Consider the following 18,562-nt stretch of genomic DNA (forward strand, 5'->3'; position numbering starts at 1 on the left):
TATACTTGCCTTCCACATTTCACTATCAATTTTTCCGCCAAATTCACTCCACACCTGTTTCTATATTTGGCGTTAAGACACAAACACACACACACACACACAGTGGCGGGTCAAGGATTGAGAGTCAAAGGTTGGGTGGAGAGGGGGGCAAGGGGATAAAGACAGAACAATGTTGTTAGCTAACCAGCTTACTCTACACTCAGACGGTGTTGCAATAACGAGCAAAGCAGCAAAACGTTTCCTAAATAAAAGTAAAAGGGCCAAGAAGAGTCCAACGGGACTTTCCGGGTTTTCCCCGATTTGTTTTGCTCCCATTGAACATTCACCTCGCTACTGAGAATCTGTCGATTCTTGATTAGTAGAATGTAAGCGACACAAACATACAGGACCCATCAGCAAGTGTTTAGACCGTGACACCATTTCTGTTGTTTTCAAGCTTTACTACAGCACAAAGATACAGTAATTACACTGAAAGTGTGCAAAGAGATGACAAAAAGTAGAAAAAGACATCAATATAACTAGAAAATCATTATAAAAGTCACACTACTAAAAGCTATAATACTAGATGTTATAGTGACTGCAGCTGATGTCCAATGACCATTACACTTGTTCCCAGTCTTTGCCCCTTGAAAGCTTACTAGGAGCTCTCTTCTGAACTGAGGGGTGAGTCTCTGGTTGTCAAATGTTGTCTTTATGGGGGAAAGCATGCTGAAGTACAAGGTTAAATCAGTGTCAGAGTCCAAACACTTATTGACTGCTCTATATATGATACAAGGAGTCAAATACAGTAATATATACGTACGGGTGCAGAGGAATTATTTACAGAACTAAGAAAAAAGTGAAAAAAGATGCTACAAGTCTGAGGGCAGATTGGGACTCCTACCTTTTCCTCATCTTCGTGACGCTGAGAGCGACACTCTTGATCCACACCCTGCAGAGACGTGGAGCGCGGCTAAAGAGACATCAGAGAGAGAAATGATGAGACTCTGTTTAGTGACATCCTGCTGCACCATGTTGGTCCGTCTGCCATTTTAGCTTTTGTGCAGCTGGGTGATACTCGAGCAGTCTGGAGGTCGATCGCATCAGATGGATGTGCCAGAATCAGATTGAGGCACATCCATCTGTCAACATCAGTCCATTCTCACTGGATCGATATTTTATCTACATGGGGCCGCTCTCTATCCATCTCCTTTCCTCTCTACATTTCCACCTATCATTCTACATGATTGACTGATTGATCGGCTCAGTGTTCTTGTATTCTGCTACCAGACTGGAGTGTTAACAGTGCTCTCCCTCTCACTCCCTTTGCCCAGCTGCCTACATTTAAATAAAACTATATTGAAACCCAGACAAATGCACTGCGCCGTTTAAAACTGGCACATGGAAGCGTGAAAATAACTCTTGCAAACCGCGATGAACATCACAGACTCCTGTGAAGTACAATGTAACACAAAAACGACGGTGGCTTACAAAGTAACAGCTGTTCACAAATCCACATGTGGGGAGTGTGGGCTCGTGAGTGGACAGAGGCTCCACTGAGCTGTCAGAGGTGGTGCTGCCCGAGCGAGTCGACCCCCTGAAGAAGATCTCGGCCTGGCATGACTGTAAGCGCATGGAAACACAGAGGTATTAAAAAAATAAAGACACACTGTTTAATCCATATTTATTGGAGTCAACAATGATTAATGGATTCAAGAAATCCATTTTTTCCCATCTTGTTTAGGGAAATGCTCGTCATTTGCACTTGACAGAATTACTGTCGGCAGCACCGACTGGTCCTCATGTCAGTTGCATAAATACAAATTGTAAAAATACCTGTTCATGAAAACTCACAGCAGCATTAAGTACAAGTCATGTACATATTATTCTGAGAACAGCAGCACAGAGTGCTTAATTCACTTCCAACACAGGTGTTATTACAGTTTTCCTCATAATTATTCTGTGCTGTGTGCGCTTTTGTTGATTTATGCTAATCCAAAGCTCAAAATAAACATTTTCATTTTAACCGCTGTGACATTTCCAGTTTTATTAATGCTTAGCTGTTATTAAGAGTCGAGGAGTTTCATTATCAACTAAATTGCATTGTAGCCAGTAATAGATACACTACCTTCACTGCATTAAAGTTTGACTTTATTACTTTGTTTTTAAATCAAATTGTTTGACTGCATTACTTTCCCTTCATCTCTTCATGTATGCTGTGAGCTGATTGCCTTCGTCAGAATCTATTCTCAACTACAAAAAGAAAGGTGTGCTGTGGTATCTGGCACCAAGATGTTAGCAACACATCCTTTAAGTCCTGTAAGTTGTGTGAGGTGGGGCATCTGTGGATCGGACTCATTTCTCAAGCAAATCCTACAGATGCTAAATTAGATTGAAATCTGGGGAATTTGAAGGCGGGGTCAACACTTTAGACTCGTTGTTGTGCTTCTCAAACCATTCCTGAATCATTTTTGCTGAAAGAGGCCATAGCCATCAGGAAAGACCGTTTCCATGAGAGTGTGCACATGGTCTGCAGTAACGATTAGGTAGGTGGTACGTGTCAAATTAACATCCACAGTGGTCATAATGTGAAGTCTGATGCATGTCCCTCACCTCGTGGTCTGGAGTGGGTGAGGGGCTGAGTGAGCCCAGGGAAGGTTTACGTGGTGTTGAGGCTGAGTGATCACCCAGGGCCGTGGACTCCATCTGTCCAGGGGGTTGTGGATGAGTGGCGGGCCGTTCCCACTGAGTGGTGCCTGTAGGAATGTGCCAGTAGTAGATACCAGCCATGTCTGTAATCTTTTTCCATCCTGGAGGCAGGTCGGGGTCTGTCTGGAATGACTGCTCGCTCCAAATATCTGGTGGAAGAAAATTGTGAATGGATGGATGGAGGGTGTAGGGCCATCATTCTCCTGCTCCGTTTCCCCCAAAACTTCCCGTCTCTGTGGCTGTTTTTGCACCATACAGTTAATTCAAAGTGAACCCACATTGAGCTACGTCAACAGCTGAGCTGGATTACCGGCATCTGCTGCACCTGTCCCTTTTAACCAACCATATCTCCATGTGCACAAGAACGCCTGTAAAGCACTTCTGTAGCATTTGTTAAACAAAGCCCTACACACTTTTTAAATGAAAGATATCACACGGGCAAAAAAAAAAGAAAAGAAAAAAATATCAAACACAGATATCAGGATTTCTCTTACATCTAAAGCAGCTGAGACACTTTCTCAATGAGCGACCCACTCAGTACTTAAAACATATTACAGTTTATTCAGCGTGACACAAATGAGGAATTGTTCTTCACTGGCCCTGGTAATTGTGTTAGCTTCTTCACTGAACCCTGTTTTAGAGAAATGTGCCGCTTGATTTCCATGGGTGTGTGATCCGTTGTTCTTCAATTTAACCTTAAACTCCTTGTAGTACCAAATTATCCTACCTATGGTATCTTGGAGCTTCTAACAGTAGAATGGGAGGCAGAGCCTTCCGTTATCAGGCTTGTGGACCATCTACCAGTCTAAATTCAGAGACATCCTCTTTTCAACTCAAAACTTTCAGGTGACCCCGATCTCTCAGTTATGCTGTTATAGGCTCCCAAAGCAATAGGACTTCCTGCGAGCATTTCCTCTCCACCCACCATTAAATTGTGTCTCATCTCTCCCATAGTGGTGACGTTTTCCCCTTCACATTTTTATACATTGGAAAGCTATAGGTTAAATATGATCAAAGCAACATAGTAGTTAAACTTCATACACAAAGCTGTTCATTGTTCGATATACAGCCTAATGAAGTGGAAAGAAGAGGGGCAATACTCAGTAACAGTAAAGTGCATAGAATTAAATACTCATGAAACCCTGTGGAGAAGGCAGGATTAGGACCCAGACGCAGGACTCATGAGACAAGAAATGACCTCAAAACAGCTTTAATGGTTGAGTCTTCCTTAAATACCCCAAAAAAAACCAAAACCCCTAAACAGGAGCCAAGAATACAAATCCAGGACTATAAGGAAGCACACACACACAAAAAAAAAGAGAGCACACAGTATAGGGGACGACAATAAATACACACATGGTAATGAGAGAAAAGGAAACAGGTGGGAAATACAGCAGCAACAAATCAAGAATAACGAGACAGGGGAAGTAAAACTAGAGACAAGAGACAAAAGACTACCAAAGATGGCAGACTCACACATGTGAAAATGACATAGAAATACCAGAAATATGGACAGAAGACTGAAGAAACAGAATGAGAACAGAAACAGGGATTAACAAACTAGTGAAGGAACTAAAGACACAGATAACAAGAATTTCATGAGAACCTAAAAAAAGCAGAATTACCATCATAAACAGAAGGCTACAGAGCTTGACGGCTACAGAGCTTAAGGACTTGAACTGGAACAAAGAAGTAACACGAAAGGGAACTCGTATCAGCAATAAGGAAAAAAAAGAACCATAAACCTTTAGAAATACCAGAAAGCCAGATTATCAACAATACAGAACAAAGAACTCTAATACACAGAAAACCTTAACATCAAAATCCCAGGTCCCAGACATAAGATAACACAGACTCCATATTGACTGATCATGGTTATGCGTGCACCATCACCACAAATGTCTCTTTGTCTAATTTCAACCAGAAATAAACTTTTCTGAGTGCTGTACGGGCTTAGTAAAGTTAATTTGTTTTTTAAATGAGCTTATAAATAAAGTGCTGTACTAATAAAATGAATAAATCAGAGCAAGAAAATACAGAAAAAAGTAAGACAAGGAAAAAAAAAAGTAAAAAAAAGTGTCAAAAGCTCAAAGGATGTGTTTTACAGGGGGCTTTAAACATGTCAAGTGTTGGTGAGGTCCTAATGGTGAAGAGGCGACTGTTCCAAAGTTGAGATGCAACTACAGCAAACGTCTCATCTGTGCTTTAGTCTGCTTCTCAGAATGTATGCATGTGCAGATTTATGTGAAAATTAAACTTTCCTCCACCAACAGAACACAACATCAGCAAACAGAGCAGATGTCTGTTAGCATAATTTATTGGGCAGTGATATATTTAGAGGAGCTACAGCTGTTACCTTGAAAACACATGTGCGCACACAAACACACACTCTGTGGAGATGGAGTACTTAAATTAATTTTTCTTCACTCTTGGACTAAAAGTCATCTCATGTGAAGGTTGCAGTTTCCTGGCAGCATGCACATGCACGTGCACACGCACGCACGCACGCACGCACACACACACACACACACGCACACACACACACACACACACACAGTGAAGTATTGATGGGATCTTTGTGTTCCTGTGTGGAGATGATGTCGTGGCAGACGTAGTAAAGACGATCCCAAACTCTGTTGGGGGTGTAGCAACTCATAAAAGTGATATAAGCTCCAAGGGGCCGGTCAGCTGGTGCTGCATGTATTTATGTACGTTTGTGTGATTGCAAGGCGTTCTTGAACTGCTGACCATGCTGATGAAACGCAGCGAGTGGGCCCGTTGCCACGACAGCAGGCCATATGTCATTGTGACAACGGGGTCGGGCCAGACTGTGATGGCACTCAGACACACATGCGTGCACACACAAGTTATTAAGACTCTCAAAGAGCATAAATCATAGAAAATATAGAAAAACGCACTCGCTGGGAGATAAGGACATCCTTTAGGGTGGTGCACTGACTGCTGGGAGTTGGAGTCTTTTGAGAATGAAAAATAGGTCAGAGCAAATAAAACTACAAGAGAGAGAATCTGAGCGTCTCCATCTGCTTTGAGCGAGAGGAAAGATGGTGACTTAGAATGGGTGCCAGCATGAGATGACTACTGGATGTGGATTAATGCATCTGCATAAACAAAATTAGAGAGAAACACTGAAAGAGAAAAGAGAGGAGATCTCTGGCTGGAAAGGTCTGAGGGCTACACAATGACTCAAAGTTATCAGTGTCACTCTCGGCAACGGATGTGGCAAGTAAGGAAACGGCATTAGGAGACTTGGTGTGCTTGCACAGATACTGTTAAAGTGCACCTACGCAGCTGGTGGAAATGGGGACCTACGTAGCAGTTAGCCTGTGATAGCCTCGGTTAGCATGCAGCTGCATGCCAGAGTACAGTTGAGCAGGGGGAGGGGGAGAGCTGCAAGCTTCTGGAGCAAAACACATACAGACACCACACCACACATGCACACCAGCATTGACATATTAACACAGCATGAACCAACCAGACTGTTTCTGCAGATGATGTCATTACAGAAATAAACTTCATCCCCATGTAGGAAGACACAGACACATGCATGCTCAGACAGCATTGAAACTCAAAGACAACAGTCCAGCTTCCGGCCAACTCTGTAAAAATGCACCTACCCTCGTAATTGACAATCACAATGGCCAGCATGTAGTCTTTTCCCAGCATCATAGTTAGCTAGCTGCCTCTCATACAGCAAAACCCAATGCTGTAACCAAAGAGAGAAGCCCAGACAGAGATGGAAAGAGAGAGAAGGAAGCAGAGATCAGAGTGAGGGGGACACCGCAGCAGAGGGGGTGAGGAGACCAAGAAGGGAGGGAGAGAGAGAGGAAGGGAAAGAGAGAGAAAGAGAAAGAGAGAGAGAGGAGGGGGGACAAATCAAGGCAGAGAGGTAGAGAAAACATGACGTGACGAGAGAGGCAGTAGGAAAAAAAATGGGGAGAAAGAGTGAATGAGAGGAGGAGCAAAAAAAAAAAAAGGATGGAGAGCCTGCGACTGAGGAAAACAGGAGTGAAAGACAAACATTTATACGGGGGGGGGGGGCTGTTTCCCCCTGCAGGCGAGCTGTGTTTGCTGCTTGTCTCTCCCCTCTCTATCTAGAGCATCAGCCACATCAACAAGAAGACAAAACAAAACAAAAGAAAAAAAAAAAAAGCTCTACCCTCCCTTTCCTGTTCAAAACCAAACATGCAGCCGGGGCACATGGAAGGAGGCTAAAATGTGGCACAGTCATCCTTATCGAATTTCTAGGTTTATTATTTTCTCCCTCTTTTTCAGCCTCTCTTGGTTGTCCTGGCAACCTCCAAATCGGCTTTTATTCAGCATCTCATCCAGTGGAGGTGCGAGGACGAGGTGGGTCAGAGAGGTAGAAAGACATGTAACTGTCTCAAACACACTTTGAGCATCACGCGTTGCTTTTTGGCACTAATCACCATTCAGTTATACTGTGCTTGAGTTAAGGGACCAACCTGGCCGAACACTGGTGTACATGTAGTTGTCCCCTGTCACCACAGCCAGTAACTGTTTCCTACAATGGTTGGGCAATGGTTGTTGGTCCTTTAGCTTAGCTACTAGCTTGAGTCAGAACAGAGCAGGAACTTTAATTTTGTTTGCTCTTTGTGGTGAACTCCACTGTTCTCCACTGCTGCTCTAATCAGCATTGGTTTTTGGACAGACTACACAGTTGCATGTCCCAAAATACTTCAACTACCTACACAAACTATCATGAATGCTGTACCATGAAATCTGTTTTACAGCACAGGATGTTATGTGATAATGTTAGACTTCTATAAATAGGGCTTGAAGGACCCTCTTAGACTCTGTATGCAGAGTGTGTGTGTGTTTTGACACCTTTGTGGGAAAACAGGGTCATACCAACCCTCTAGCCCACAATCCCCACAGAGGAATCTATCACACTGCTGGGAAAACAACACAGATTTGTCAACGTGAGTTTGACAAAAGCAGATAGGGGGCACTACAGTATGGGCAACTAGGAGTTGGATAGATACACTATACTGCCAAAAGTACTCTCTCATCTGCCTTCACACGCACATGAACTTGAGTGAAATCCCATTCTTAAATCATAGGGTTTAATATGACGTCAGCTCACCCTTTGCAGCTATAACAGCTTCAACTCTTCTGGGAAGGCTTTCCGGAGGTTTAGGAGTGTATTCCCGGGAATCTTTTCACTATTCTTCCAGAAGCACATTTGTGACACTGAGAAGGCCTGGCTCGCAGTCTCTATTCTAATTCATCCCAAAGGTGTTCTATCAGGTTGAGGTCAGGTCTCTTTGCAGGGCAGTCAGACTCGCTCATCCATGTATTTATGGACCTTGCTTTGTGCACTGGTGTGCAGTCATGTTGGAACAGGAAGGGATCATCATCAAACTGTTCCCACAAATTTTGGAGCATGAAATTGTCCTAATGCAGTCAGGGAAGTACCGTTTTCCTGGAAATAGCTAAACCCAGAGTCATGCGTCAGATTGTCAGACAGAGAAGCATGATTCGTCAGTCTAGCAAACACGTCTCCACTGCTCTACAGTGCAGTGGTCGCATGCTTTACACCACTGCTTGGTGATGTAAGGCTCGGATGCAGCTGCTCATTCATGGAAACTCATTCAATGAAGCTGTCTAGTCACTGTATTTCAGCCAAGCTGAAGCCCACATGAAGTTTAGTGGTCCTGCGACCTCTGCACACTATATGCTTCAGCATCCGCTGACTCCAGTCTGGGATTTTACGTGGCCTACCCCTCGTGGCCGAGTTGCTGTCGTTCCTAATCGCTTTCACTTTGTTATAATACCACTAACAGCTGACAGTGGAATATTTAGTAGCAAGGAAATGTCACAACCAGACTTGTTGCACAGGTGGCATCCTGTCATGATACCATCCTGGAATTCATGTAGCGCCTGAGACCGACCCATTCTTTCACAATGTTTGTATAAGCAGTCTGCATGCCAAGGTGCTTGATTATATAGGCCTGCGGGGATGAAAGTGACATATACAATTTAACTAGTCATTTGCTTCCTTACTGAGCTCCTCACTACACACATCATGGTCCTGGTTCTCTTTTTTAAATGACATTGCAAATAAGCAAAGATGGATCTGAAAGACTGTTACTTTCGTTTATTAATTTTCTGTATAGAAACAGGTATGTAATATGAACAGTGCCATACACGCCAGCATTTATAGCCTTAGCTAATTTGCGATGCACATCCCTAGATGGGCTTTTATACACAATGAAATCCTGGACAAATGAACACATGAAAATGTAATCCTGAAATCCAGACAACACGACAGTAAAACTGTAAAAATGCAAGCTGCTGGTATTCCAACTTGTAGAGAAATGAGTTACACAGATGCTCAGAGCTTTCAACTTGAGACTGTGAGTCATCAGAAAGCCAAAAAAAAAAAAAAAAAAAAAAAAAGCAGCAGTACAACTCACAGACTCAGAAAGACGGCACTGTTTACAGCCGAGACCACAGCCTCTTCTTTCTGTTAATCTGGAGGCTTTGTTTATATGACAAGCTATGAGGAACACTAAAGTGCCCATATGGTTATGTTGCAGGACCGGCTGCTGTTCTGCAGGAGCACGGATGTGTTTTGCTCGTCTTACACTAAACCACAAGTTTTAAGTGCCCAGAGAAAAACTCCATACCCAGATTTTAACATAACGCTGGCAAAGAACAACAGTGAACTGAAGAGACCTGCAGACGTAGCCAACATGCAAATACAAGAAAGCAAGAGACCCGCAACAGATGGAGACTCTCAAACTCTAAATATCACGCAAAAGTTTATCCTCACAGCTTTGTAACAATGAATAATAACAATATTAATAATAGTTCATTAGATGGCAAAACTGAGTAGCTGTTTGCAATCTAAACAATACCATTTTTCCCAGATATTTTATATCTAAAGGTTTAAACAGAGAAATTATCTACAAAGTAACCAAAGACAGAGAAGAAACATACAGATGTAAAGTAGGGCTACATCTGATTTCTTTTCTATGTCTATATATTAAATATTAGTCAGCGTCATCATTATGCCCATCATTACAGGATGAGAGGAACAGAAATTGAACAACTAAGAATATCTCAGTCACTCTGTGTCTCAGGGATATTACTTTTTCTGTATTTTAATTAGTTTTTAAGTCAACTTCTAGAGTTGCGCTTCTTTCAGTTACATTTTTATTTAAAATTGTTCAGTATTAGTCTTAATTAGTTTTCATTTTTAAAGTTCAGGATTTGCACACATAGGGAAGGTAATTATTGTAGTTGTTAAAACTAAAACTATGTTAGACTAACAGCAGACTACAGCTTTTCTCTTGACCCAGCTTACAGGTTCTTATGGAAAGGTTATCCATTATCTAATATTTGCAGAGACCAGATGCTCGTATTCACAGATATATAATAGAGATGAAGCTCAAGGTAGCTGATCAATACAGACGAATACAAGTGCAACAGGGGAGAGGAAAGCAGCTCCATTCTGTGGAGCTTTAAGATGAGGGGGGGAAAAAAACATCTAACACACCAAGATATTGGCAGCTAGTTTATGCATTAAGTTAAGCCTGGTTCACACACATATGATCAGGATGAAGCTGGAAACAGGACACAGCTGATCTGGCACACCAACCCCCATGAGGTTACAAGGGCACTTCCTGTGCCTGAGGGATTCTGGGAGATTTACTGGAGGCTGGAGTTTTTGTTATTCTTTTTAAGCAATGCTTGAGCTCTGCATATCCATGAATGGACACACACACTCTCAGATGTGCACGCACACACACTCTGGGTAAATGGAAAAATGTCATCAGTAGAGAGGACGGTGAAACCGCTAAACAGCAGGAGGGGGAAAACCCTCCAAAACAAAACATACCACAGTAGCTGACATAAGACTCACATAAAAACTACACTGAATATTTGTAAATATCAGTAACGTTTGCTGCATTAAGGCTTCATGGGCTCTGTGTGTGTCTGTCCGTGTGCGTACCTGTCTCCTCTGGCGAGTTGCTCTCCTGGGACAAGGTAGTCCAGCTCAACTCTTCGTCACTGGGGTTCAGATTCTGGATGCGGTTCAAAGCACAGTCTGTCTTTGCGCCAGTTCTTCTGTCCTTCTTCGTCTCTGGAGAGGAGGATGAGGAGGAAGAGGAGGGGCAGGAGACCATGGAGAGCAGGGGAGTGTCTTCTGGACTGGCTTGCTTGGGTGGGGAAGGAGGAGGGGGTACTGAAGAGTTCTTGCCAGATTTGAGGAGCTTGAGGTTGGAGTGGAGGTCAGAGATGAGCTCCAGGCCTGGAGAAACTTTGTGGTTCTTCACAGGGGGTTCACTGTCTACTGTCAGTAAAGGCTTCGTCTCCTCATCTTCCTCTCCCCCCACCATCTCATCTTCCTCGATCTTCATCTTTAACATCATTTCCTTCTCAGACAAGATGCTGATGTCATTGGTGTCCTCTGAGTCAAAGTCCAAATCAGCCGTGCTGCTGCTCAGTTTGAGCTCCACAGTAGTGTTTATGTTACAGTCCAAGTCAGGCTCTGTCGTCTGCTCAGCCTCTACATCACTGTGAGTATCTGGGTGAAGGTTGGCATCTTCCTCTCGATCATTATTAGTAAGAGTGCGACTGTCTTGTTCCTCTGCCACGTTGACATTAAGGTCATCTGCTATTATTTCTGAATCCATCAAATCAGGGTCAGTTGTGTTTTTGTTGTGGTCCTGGCCAGCTTTACGAAGCTGGTTCACCCCATTCTTTGCTAGTTTGGGATTGTTGGGAGTGGAGGACTGTGACGGGGATGACGATGGAGATGATGATGCCGATGAGGGCGGCACCACTTCACCGAGGCCCATGGCGGCCTGGATGCTGGTAAGCGCATACTTCTTCCGACATTTGGGAGGAGTGGCGGAGCCTTGTTTGATGACATCGCTGGTGAGGAGCTGGTTGTGTGAAGAGCGAAGGCTGAGTGAGGTGGGGGGCGTGGCGGCAGGGCCGTTACGATTGGTCACGTCTACTGACATCATCGTTGCACCAGACAGATCACCTGAAGCAGAAAAAAATAAATAGTGAATTTAAAAACCTAAATATCCACGTGTTAATACACAGACAACACACAGGTGAGACATCACTGTCAATAACATCTATATGTTTGTTAAAAAAAAAAAAATTACTATTTCATTTTCTTACATATTATGTTAATTTATTCATGCTGCTGCCAATATCGACTGTTAGGTTCTCCATTTGCATTCGCTGCGTGTGTCAGACTCATAGTACGTCGCCTAAACTTTTTCGAATTTTGTTCAACTAACCACCAAATACAGAATGAACAATTTGAGAAAGCACTGCAGGTCCCTAGTTGTGTTATGTAATTTTATTACGTGCCATCCTAAGATGTTATGGCGCCATTCGCCACTAGCCTAGGGCGCTGCAAGGAAGAAGGTTCCTGTTACTAGCAATGCTAATGTTAGCACTTGTGGGAATAACGTGTGGCACTGCATGTGTGTCTTCAACCTCATCCATTAGCGTGGACTTAATTTTGCCAATATTTTTACTTGTTTTTATCCCAGAAACTAGCAAAACCAGGAACATTGCTGCTGTACATCCACACAATGGATTTGAAATGGAAAAAATCAAGACGTGAATGAGCAGGTGGACTTTCAGCTGAAATTCAAGCTTTTTAAACAGGCACGCTTAGTTGAGCTAAGGTCGGACCCATGGGTTGCTTTTGTAGTGCGTTTTGAGTTATTATTGATCTGTAATATAGATAACCATAGCTTTTGTGGGATCTGGGCAGATACTTCAAGCAGCAGTCATATCACGATAGACTCAGATGCATAACATGCCCGCGCCATAACACCACCTTACCACGATGGACAGATGTGGTACGCCTCCAGTCTTCTAAATACTGTTCTGTTGCCACCGTTTTCATACACATTCCAGTTGATTTAATCCTTTCAAACAGTATTTTGATCTTTTCTCTGATCTAAACTCTGATCTCATGTTTCTATTTAAGCGTCAGTGGTTTGCATCTTGAGGTAAACTCTCCGTATTTACATTCATGAAGACGACTGTTGATTGCAGACTTTGGACTATGACACCTTATCGCCTACAAGAATGCTCTTGGCTTGGCCAAATGGTGCAAAGGGATTTTGTTTACTCCACTTTAATTATCTTCTGTCGTCTTTGAGGCCTTTTGCTGTTGCTGAGCTGGCCAGTGCATTCCTTCTTTTTGAGAATGCTCCAAGAGTGGTGGTTAAATCAACAATTAAGTTTCTGCTATCTCTCTGATAGGACTGTTTTGTTTCAAGTCTAATGAAGCCCTCCATCACTTGCATCAACACCTCTTTGACAGTTCTCATTAAGAGTTATCAAATACAAATTAAACACTTTGATCGTGCTGAATAATGAGGAAACAAAAGACAAGTGGCTATAAAAAGGCTTATCAAACAACTAGCTGATTTTTTTTTTTTAGCCTGTAAAAAAAATGGACATATGGTTTAAAAAAAAAAAAAAAAGCGGAAAAAGATCAACAACAATTGTGATTCTTAAACTGGCAATGCAATAGTTTTTCGCGCATCTTAAATTTAAGCCAAAAGTATATCCTTTGATTACAGTCTCATTTCAAATCAATTGTGCTGGTGAGAAGAAATAACATTTTAAAAATGGTTTAAAGTCAGGTCCATAATAATAAGTGATGTGCATGTAACAAATTATTAAAAATATATGTCATTTAAAGATTAATAAGAAAAAGGTCAGCCATCTTCAGCAGTGAATAAAGTCCAGTGACTTTAAGAAAAATACATTCTGTTCTGTTAACTTTTACAGTTTGAGCTGCTACAACATGTCTTTTATTTTTACTCATTAATGCATAAACGCGCTGCTACCAGCAGCTTTTAAAGTGGAATGTGGAGTCACATAAATCCACAGAAGTAAGTAGAAAGTTCTGCAGGTGACCTAATAATACCAAAGCACTAATTTATAAGCACAAAGATGGCGGTTTACTTCATTCTACCGACAACAGCACAAATAATAGCAGGTCAACAACGAGCAGCCTTTTTGAAGAGTCGAGTAATCCACCAAATATTAAAGCCTAAGCGCAGGTTTTACGGGTGTTCGAGAGGCAGCTGAAGGAGAACTGATGTGTTTTGATATAAGGGTGAACTCATCTGTTGAAAATTGATGGGGGCCGTTTAGTCTTGTTGAGACAGCTGTTTATGAGAGATAGTTGAAGTGCAGGATTTATCAGGGGAAAGGCTGCTTTATTAGAAAGACGTTTGCTGTATAAACCTGAGATTTGAATACTGAAATCTGGAAAATTTGGATTTCTGAACACTTGGATACAGGAGAACACAAAACATCTATGCCAGCGGTCCCCAACCTTTTTTGCGCCACGGACCGGTTTATGCCCGACAATATTTTCATGGACCGGACTTTAAGGTGTCGCGGATAAATACAACAAAATAAAACTAGTACCGGTACCGTAAAAAAGAAAATTTATTCATAACACACGTGAAAAGACCCAGGAAAACAGAGTAAACGATAAAAACGATAACAAAATAATGCTGAAAACCGATAAAAACCCTGAAAACTATACATTTCACACCTGAGCCTCAACTCTCGTGGCCCGGTACCAAACGACTCACGGACCGGTACCGGTCCGAGGCCCGGGGATTGGGGACCGCTGATCTATGCACAATTACGAGCATAAATATGCACATTTCTATTGTCTCTGCATGCCAATGTGATCTTGCAGAATTTGTTAATGTACAGAGGTGCACTCCTGCTACATGGTCGACTCTGGATCTACTGTAGACTCAGGATCTCTGACTGGAAGTGTGACTAAAACCCTGAAACACTGCAAACGCACCAGAGCTCACTGTAAAAATGACTTTGCTCCTTATCTTATCCTTGCGATTCTCCTCCTCCCTCCAGCACCCCACACCCAGCTCTGCTTCATTAAAATACCAGCATTACTTAGAACCCAGGATTTGTGGGTCTCTGCTCTAAAACAGAGACTCGGCAAAGAGTCAGAGGTCAGAGCTGAAGCTTTGGTACCCTGCTCACAGCTTTGAGCCATCCAGCCATGCCAAGTACACTCTGATAACATCCTACCCTCTAATCTCAAATAAATGAATACTCCTAACAGCAAGTATCACAGCCACATCTGTCTGTGATACCGTCAGTGTTAAATTCAGAAGAAATTTGCAGTAAACTGCATGCTTCAAACCTTAGTAAGACATGACTGCATGACTGAGGAGGATTAATGGCAAGAAGGCAGCGGGTCCAGATGGCATCAGCTCGAGGGTCGTCAGGTCCTGCGCGGACCAACTGTGTGGGGTGATGGAGCACCTCTTCAACCTGAGCCTGAGGTTGGGAAGAGTCCCACAGCTCTGGAAAACCTCCTGTGTTGTACCAGTGCCAAAGACTTCACGCCCCAAGGACCTCAACAGCTACAGGCCGGTGGCTCTGACATCCCACCTGATGAAGACCCTGGAGCGGTTGGTCCTGGCTCAGCTTCGGCGCCTAATAAGCTCATCACTGGACCCACTTCAGTTTGCCTACCAGCCTGGCATTGGAGCGGATGATGCCGTCATTCACCTCCTACATCGTTCCCTCGCTCACCTGGAGACCGCTGGAAGCACTGTGAGAATCATGTTCTTTGATTTCTCCAGTGCCTTCAACACCATTCTTCCCTCGGTTCTAAAGGACAAGCTGGTGAACTCTGGAGTGGACCATCACCTCACTACCTGGATCCTGGACTACCTCACCGACCGACCACAGTATGTGAGGACTCAGGGCTGTGTGTCGGACAGGGTCGTCTGCAGTACGGGGGCCCCACAGGGAACGGTTCTGGCTCCGTTCCTCTTCACCATCTACACTGCAGACTTCTCCCACAATTCCACCCAGTGCTTCCTGCAGAAGTTCTCTGATGACTCTGCAATAGTCGGCCTCATCACTGATGGGGACGACAAGGAGTACAGAGGTCTGACCCAAGACTTTGTGGACTGGTGCCAGCTGAACTACCTCCAGATCAACGCCAGTAAAACCAAGGAACTGGTGGTAGACTTCCGCAGGCACAAGCATTCTCCACTGCAACCACTGAACATCCAAGGTATGGACATTGAGGCTGTGGACAGCTACAGGTACCTTGGTGTTCATCTGAACAATAGACTGGACTGGACTCATAACTCAGACGCCCTCTACAGGAAAGGGCAGAGCAGGCTGTACCTGCTGCGGAGACTCAGGTCGTTTGGAGTGGAGGGCCCACTCCTGAAGAAATTCTATGACTCTGTTGTGGCTTCTGCTATCTTTTATGGCGTGGTCTCTGCTATCTTTTATGGCGTGGTCTGCTGGGGCGGCAGCATCTCTGCTGGGGACAGGAAGAGACTGAACAGGGTGATCCGAAGGGCCAGCTCTGTTCTAGGATGCCCTCTGGACCCAGTGGAGGTGGTGAGTGACAGGAGAACGGCGGCTAAGCTGTCATCCCTGATGGACAACATCTCCCACCCCATGCAGCAGACTGTGACAGCACTGAGCAGCTCCTTCAGTGGGAGACTGCGGCACCCATGGTGTGGGACGGAGAGATTTCGCAGGTCTTTCCTCCCCACTGCTGTCAGACTCCATAATAAAGACTTTAACTGATCAAGCACACACATCCATACATATGCAATAATACTAAGTGCAATAATCCTTTCTGTCATCGTTGTATTTTTACTCAGTTGTATATAGTATTTGTATTTGTATTCTATTTTTATCTTATTGTATATTTATTTTATTCTACTGTATATAGTATTTTATTTTATTCTATTCTGTACAGTTGTGTACTGTATTTATTCTTATTGTATTCTAATTTTTGCCTCATAACTTTTGCACTGTCCACTTCCTGCTGTGACAAAACAAATTTCCCACGTGTGGGACTAATAAAGGTTATCTTATCTTATCTTATCTTATGAGTCATTGAAATACTTCACTCCAGAAATGCCTAAAAATACATAAGAACAACCTCTAGATTTCAATTTGACCACAACTCTCGTTTATGACGTTTGAATTGTCACCAGATTAGGTGAATGTGGTCACTTTATTTCTTCACTTTGACAAAAAAAAAAAGCGGGGTTGCTCGGTTGCACCCCAGAACATGTATAGTAACATATTTTAATATTAAAATATGAGGCCATCTGTCTAAAGCTCTGTCTGAAGCTTAAATGAAACTGGGTCGTTTAACAGGACAATGATCCCGAGCACGTCAGCAAATCTACAAAAGAATGGCTGAAAGAGAAAATAATGAAAGTGTTGCAATGACTCGCAGTACAGACCTCAACCTGATTGAAATGCTGCGGTGGGAACTGGGAGAGGTGTGCAAAAATGACTGCTTCAGTTTATCGAGGTTTGCAGGCAATAAGTAAAGATGACCAGACCAAAATTCCTCCATAATAAATGTGAGAGACTGATAAAGTTGCTCAGAATACAAGTTACAGTCGCTGTAGGTGGTTCAACAAGCTACTGAATCATGTGCTTAGTTTTTCACAGGACTGAATGACTGTACTGTATCAAGAGAATGTTTTTAAGTACTCCAAATTATTTGTTTTTGTGACCCAATAATAAACAGACTGAGGGTGTGTGTGTACGTACCTGACAGGTCTGTCATACACTGGCTGTGGTCACTGTTCAGAGTTATGTGGACTCAGATCTGAGGGGGGGGAAAAAAGAACAAAATGATCAGAAGAAGAATGAAAAGAATTACGAGAAGTTGTTGGATTGCCCACAGAGACCGCATTCATCCATGTGAAACCCACTGACAGCTGGTTTCTATGGAGACAACACAACACTGTGATAAAGCAAGGATGCTGGCCACAGAAATCAAAATGATTAAACGGAGACTATGAATCAAACATGGAGGAATCAAAGAAGAAATCAGTCGATAGGGATCTCAGACGTCTTCCATACTGTGTCCCTCACACACACGGACCTGAGTACGTCTGATTCTGCATGTATAATACAGTAATAAGGGAGACGGAAGAGGTTTCTGAGACAGCAGAAACTAAAGTGGATATCCAAAGCATTTCTGAATAATTAAACAAAACACACATAATGATAGAGCTGCGGTCAGGGGTATAGAAGTTATGTTAGCAATGCTAATCTACTGTTGCTGTAAACACTAAGATAATCCAACAATGCTTCCTTCCTATCATAAAGCTAAGGTGGTATCTTAAAGGTGGGAGGAACCTGGAAATGATCGTTTTCTTATCAGGTTTGAAGTCAATCCAAACACTGAAGCAGTCCACCTGAGTCACTCCAAGGAAAATCTGTCAGTGCATTTTTGATGAAGACTAGCACAATTATATATTTCAGCGGCCTACCCAATTTTGACCTACCATAACGGTAGGTCAAAATTTTGACCTACCATAACGGTAGGTCAAAATAGGGAACTTTTGAGGTCGTCTTATCACTAAAAGTTATTTAGACAATAATTCTGATACAGGAATCACAGCTCTAAGGCAAGCCTGAAAACGTAGGTTAAAGGTGAGACATGTGCTATCCAGTAAAAAGAATCTCTATATAATATTATTCCTACATTATTTCAGTTCAACAGCTGCATCACATGCAAGACTTTAAAAAAAAATAAAAAACAGAAACAGGCCTTTATTTTCAGTCACTACTACAAGAAAAACAGAAAAGCACTTAAAAAAAAATAGCTGTTGCATACCTGAGAGCTAAGGATGGTGGAAAACTCCAGGATGGAGCAGGTCCATACTGGTAGTCAATGGTTCTTTCTTCATCCAATCATGGCTTTACTGAAGCAGCAGCAGCAGCAGCAGCAGCAGCGTCCTGAGGGAGAGAAACATGAAATAGGATTAATGAGAGAGACTGAGGGACGGGT

At 42.9% G+C, this 18,562-nt stretch overlaps 1 protein-coding gene across 6 annotated transcripts in view; it reads right to left on the reverse strand.

The window, feature by feature from the left end:
* apbb2b (amyloid beta (A4) precursor protein-binding, family B, member 2b) overlaps positions 1–18,562 on the reverse strand; it is a 57,792-nt gene that overhangs the window by 20,233 nt on the left and 18,997 nt on the right. For 5 of the 6 annotated variants that reach the window (XM_085356984.1, XM_085356985.1, XM_085356982.1 and 2 more), the window contains exons 2-7: positions 18,389–18,510; positions 17,314–17,371; positions 10,688–11,728; positions 2,593–2,837; positions 1,471–1,602; positions 884–952 (exon numbers count right to left, since the gene is read on the reverse strand). In XM_085356984.1, the coding sequence (XP_085213110.1) occupies positions 884–952; positions 1,471–1,602; positions 2,593–2,837; positions 10,688–11,728; positions 17,314–17,329 (1,503 nt within the window). In that variant the 5' untranslated portion in view covers positions 17,330–17,371; positions 18,389–18,510. Of the gene's footprint in view, positions 1–9; positions 61–883; positions 953–1,470; positions 1,603–2,592; positions 2,838–10,687; positions 11,729–17,313; positions 17,372–18,388; positions 18,511–18,562 lie in introns of all 6 variants that reach the window. The other variant, XM_085356987.1, reaches the window with a different exon arrangement.

Source organism: Diplotaxodon limnothrissa, linkage group LG6 (assembly GCF_057381915.1).
Source record: "Diplotaxodon limnothrissa isolate DT_005_m linkage group LG6, D_limnothrissa_male_GT1.1, whole genome shotgun sequence".
Taxonomy (NCBI): Eukaryota; Metazoa; Chordata; class Actinopteri; order Cichliformes; family Cichlidae; genus Diplotaxodon; species Diplotaxodon limnothrissa.